The sequence below is a fragment of the Coffea eugenioides genome, chromosome 8 (genome assembly GCF_003713205.1).
Source record: "Coffea eugenioides isolate CCC68of chromosome 8, Ceug_1.0, whole genome shotgun sequence".
Lineage (NCBI taxonomy): Eukaryota > Viridiplantae > Streptophyta > Magnoliopsida > Gentianales > Rubiaceae > Coffea > Coffea eugenioides.
The window spans coordinates 13,260,003-13,264,573 of NC_040042.1; the positions used below are offsets into that span (position 1 = coordinate 13,260,003).

Below are 4,571 nucleotides of genomic sequence, written 5' to 3' on the forward strand. Positions count from 1 at the left end.
TTATGGAATTTTATTTCAACTCTGTATTTTGTCCCCCCCAAAGCATTTGTGAAACTTTGTGCCCTCCCTCCCCTTCTCTGTCTAACCTTTTCCTCATAAATATTACAATTCTTTCTCCTCTTTAAATTTATCTTTGAATGATTTTTTCTTTGTATCATTAATTTGTCCATAAAGGATTCTTTTTCTTCTTTTAACCATATAGTCTTATACCGTAGGTGCAACTTTTGTACTTCCATACGTAGTATTTTACCACGGGTGTAATATTTGTACTCTCTTTTTTTTTCTTTTTTTTTTTCCTTTTGTGTCTAGAAAAACACTCAATTTGACTAATGCAGTAATCAAAATTAAAGCTTTTAACATTGCCAAATACAAAAATTTGCAAATTCTATGTTACAGAATAACATATATGCTGCTCTTTATCTCTGAACTATTGCTGAATCCTGGCTCCACCACTAAATTCTAGGCCATCCAGATTAATTTTTAAAACATTTGTTCTTCTTCATAGGTATGTATATGCAGCAGTTGCTGACCCTTTTGCCAAAGATGTCAGGAGTGGTGAAGCTAGATGATGCGACTGCCAAAGTGAAGGTCCGACCTGACCGGGTGCCTAGGGAGCGAGCGGAATCGTCCGACCTGCGCGCGGGCGAGCTGCGGGGCTGGGTCCCCTGTGGCAACTCCGACGATCAAGTCAGAGGAAGATTTGTAAGTGAAAGAGTAGAGATTGTGCTATGAATAGCGTACCTTGTGCCTCTCTTTTGTGTAGTATTTATAGATGCTCAGGTAGTAGCTTCCTGGTAAGGACAAGGATCCTTACTGGAGTGAATGACTCTAGGGTCCCATGACACAAGCCTAAGGAATGCGGACCCTGCAGTCCCATACAGGCCCCTACCCTGAGAGGCGGCGTCCGCATGGCCGACCTGAAACCGTAGCCCAGCACCTCCAGTACGAGAATCGTGGTCCGGACTGGGCTGTTCGTGGCCCGGGGCCGACGTGTTCGTGGGCCCCACTACACTAGCCCCCCCTCAAGTCTAGAGTCATCGATCGTGCGCGTGAATCTAGGCCGAATTCTAGGAGGTCATGTCAGCTCCTTGTGGGACCCGCCGTCAGAAAGTGGTGCAAGCAACCGTCGCGTCAGTTCGCGTCGGTCACCTCAATCGTCGCCTCGGCCAATTATGGCGGTTAGGAACGGTTCCCCATAACTGCTTTAATAAATGCGCGCCTCTTCGTTTTCCCGCGCTGTCGCTGCCTATAAATAGGGTCCTCCAAGCGTCATTTTCACTCTCCTCCTCTCATTTCTTCAGTTCGCTCCTTCACTCCCCAGTTCGCTGCTTCATTCCTTTCTCTTCAAGAACACATCGGGTCGCCCCGCCTTAAGAGCCCAGAGTCAGCCCGGGCAATCCTTAGATCACCAGTAAGTCCCCCTTTCCTTTTATGTCTTCTTACAGTTCGGATAGTTCTGACGTTACCAGTTCAGCCCATAGGCACAGAGCAGCCAGCCCCATACTCTTAGATAGCAGCTCTTCCGATTCCTTTAGCTCTTCTCCTTCTATTTCATTTGGACCGAGACCAGTAGCCTCGCCTAACCTGTCCCCAGTTAGAGTAATGAGCCCAGCTGAGCGACCTGCCCAGCCTATAGTAGGAGCAGCCGAACAGGCTGCTCCGGATCAGATGGCAGCAGGGACCTCAGGGGCGCTGAGGGGCGACTTTGGAGAGGTCGACACTATTCCCCCAGCCCTGGCTCAAAAAGATGTTGACGAGCTGGCGGAAAAATACGAAATTCCGGCCCAGTTTGAGCCCAGGGCCGCCCGTCCAGGGGAGGTCGCCAGCCGACCTCCCCCTGGCTTCGTGGCGATCTACAGGGACCAATTGATGGCTGGCCTCCGTCTGCCCATCCCCAACTTCCTCTTCTTCATTCTTACCTTCTGGGGTATTCGCATAACCCAGGTCATCCCCAACGCTGTTCGCTCTATCATAGGCTTTTTCATCCTCTGCCGAGCACTCGAAATCCCTTTTTCTCTTGACCTATTTCGAGCCTTCTTCCAGATGAAGGTCAGCGGGAAGGTGCCTGGGTGGTTCTACTTCGCCCGACGAAGTGGAACGAAAACCCCCACCCGCGAGGTGTTTACGGGGGCACCTTCCTCCATCAAGGACTGGAAGCCTCAGTTCTTCTTTGTGAAGAACCTAGGTTTTCCTCCCCTTACCTGGAGAGCAGAGACTCAAGTCTCAGATCCCATTCCGTCCCCGCTCCCCGTGTCCGAGCTGAGCCGCCTACTCAGCTCGGACACGAAGCTGGACGTGAAGGAGTTCAGCAATGGCCAGCTTTGGGCGGCGGGGCTGATCCGAGCTAGCTCCTCGGATCCTTCCTTAGAGGATAGGCCACTCTCGACAGACGAGCTGGACGTCTGTAACTATCCTGCCCTTCCATCATCATTATTATATTATATTATTTTTATTTTTTTTGAACCACTGACCTCTTGGCCTTCTGTTTGTGCAGTGAAGCGGTTTTCCTCACTTCTATCCATTGGCGGCAGCAGCAACCCGGGCGCCGCTACTCAGACTCCGTCGGCCATCCCAGCCAGCTCGGTGCCTGCTCCCGTACCTCAGCCAGCTCCCGCCCAATCCTCCAAGGCGGTTGAGGCTGGGAAGAAAAAGAAAAAGAAGACCACTGCTAAGAGAGCCAGGGTGGAAACGCCCTCGTCCCCAGCTCGGGAGGAGAGGCCAACACCCGAGCCCGCCCAAAGCGGCCACTACGGCGTGAACACCGTCGAAGAGCAAGCCCGCGCTGAAGCTCCTCCAAACCTGTGGCAACGCCAAAGCTCCCTGCTCTTCGACCCCCAGACGCAGCTGACGACGCACCAACACCCTATGCACTTCTGCCCCCAGTGGAAGCTATCCATAAACGACCGAGCTCAGTTCCCAGACGCAGCTCGGGAGCTTATCCAGGGCGCCATCCTTCCACGCGACTTCAACTTGACCAGGCCCAATGGAGTCATCCGACCCCTCTCAAACTGCTTCTAATACGGGAAATGGCGCAAGCGAACCTGTTGGGCCCGAACTGGCCAAGCGTTACGAGGGCCTGCTCCCCCTGCTGACTGAAACGAAGGCGGCCAACGAGAAGTTGCTCAGCCAGAACGCAGCAGCTGTGGCCGAAGCTGAAGGCCTGAAGAAGCAGCTCGCGCAAGTCCACACAAACTTCGAGCTAGAACTGAAGAAAAACGCCGATCTAACCTCACAGCTGAAAGGGGAACAGCAAAAGGCAGCTGGGTTGTCTGCTCAGGCAGAGGCAGCTAGGGCTGAGGGAAGCCAGGAGGGTGTGCGGACCTTCCTGAGGTCCGAGGAGTTCAGGGGCGACCTGGCCATCCTGAATACCCCCGTTCTGCAGCACGGGTATTCCCAGGCCCTGCAGGAAGTGCAGGGGCTAGGGCTACCCGGGTTTGACCTGGGAAACTTTCCCAGCTACAATCCCCTAGCTGTGGAGCAGCTCGACCGCCTGGTGGAGGGCTATACGCACGGGCGGAAGCTGGTCGACCTGGTTGCCGACCCCCTGCTGCCAGTGACCACTCCTGAATCCGAGCAGGAGGAGGAGGAGGGCGAAAACTAGAATAGGGCTTAGGGTAGAACCCGAACTATCGGTAGTTCGTTTTGTATGAACTCTGCTCTTCATTGTACAGTTTTTATTGAATGAAATGAACAGCCTTCCTTTTGTCTTATACTTAATCGCATTTGCAAAGTTTCTCACAACAAGACATATCAGTTCGGCCTTATGCCGACATAAGTGAGCTATTCCCTAAGATGAAAACAGCTTATTAGCCAAATACACTAGCATTAATCAAAGTCTTGACCTTGAGACGAACTGTCGTGTGCGAGCCTAACGAAAAATCCTCAGGTTGGAATTGTGCCAAGTACGAGGGACCTCTTCCCCGCTGAGGTGAGCTAACCTGCAGTATCCAGCACGGTCTGCTTCTTTCACCACATAGGGTCCTTCCCAATTTGGACCCAGCTTACCAGTGCCCTGAAGCCGACTTACGCTGTTCTTCCTCAGGACCAGGTCCCCTTGCTTAAAAGCCAGAGGCTTTACCCTAGCATTGTAGTGTCGCGCGATCTGTCCCTTATACTTGGCCATGCGTATAGCTGCTTCTTCTCTCCTCCCTTCCAGCAAGTCCAGGTTAAGACGCAGCTCCTCTTCATTGTCCCGAGCTATGAAGTTCTGAACTCTGTTCGAAGGAACACCTATCTCCGCCGGGATCACCGCCTCCGCTCCATAGGTCAGCACGAAAGGAGTCTCCTGCGTAGCAGTTCGGGGAGTGGTTCGGTAAGCCCACAATATGGTCGGCAGTTCGTCCAACCACCCAGTTCGGGCAGACTCCATCCGTGTCTTTAAGCCGTGCAGTATGGTCCTGTTGACGTTTTCGACCTGGCCGTTTGCCTGAGGGTGGCCTACCGAGGTGAAGTGCTGCCGGATTCCGAGCTCCGTGCACCAACCTTGAAGAGCAACGTCAGCGAACTGGCGTCCATTGTCCGAGACCAGGACATGGGGTATACCAAATCGGCAAACGATGTTTTTCCAGAGG

The 4,571-nt window shown here is 52.7% G+C and overlaps 1 protein-coding gene across 1 annotated transcript; it reads left to right on the forward strand.

Annotated features, from left to right (window-relative positions):
* Window positions 1-1,602: 1,602 nt before the first annotated feature.
* Window positions 1,603-3,601, forward strand: LOC113780294. The gene is made up of 3 exons (XM_027326109.1): window positions 1,603-2,404; window positions 2,495-2,988; window positions 3,104-3,601. Exons 1-3 carry the CDS (start codon window positions 1,603-1,605, stop codon window positions 3,599-3,601), a joined length of 1,794 nt encoding a protein of 597 aa, XP_027181910.1.
* The last annotated feature ends 970 nt before the right edge of the window (window positions 3,602-4,571 follow it).

Bases quoted from the DNA above. Each gene is read 5' to 3' on its own strand.
- LOC113780294 (XM_027326109.1), top strand. From the start codon at position 1,603: ATGAGCCCAGCTGAGCGACCTGCCCAGCCTATAGTAGGAGCAGCCGAA. The intron at 2,405-2,494 runs GTAACTATCCTG...CTGTTTGTGCAG, and splicing joins GACAGACGAGCTGGACGTCT to TGAAGCGGTTTTCCTCACTT. The intron at 2,989-3,103 runs GTCATCCGACCC...ACTGAAACGAAG, and splicing joins ACTTGACCAGGCCCAATGGA to GCGGCCAACGAGAAGTTGCT.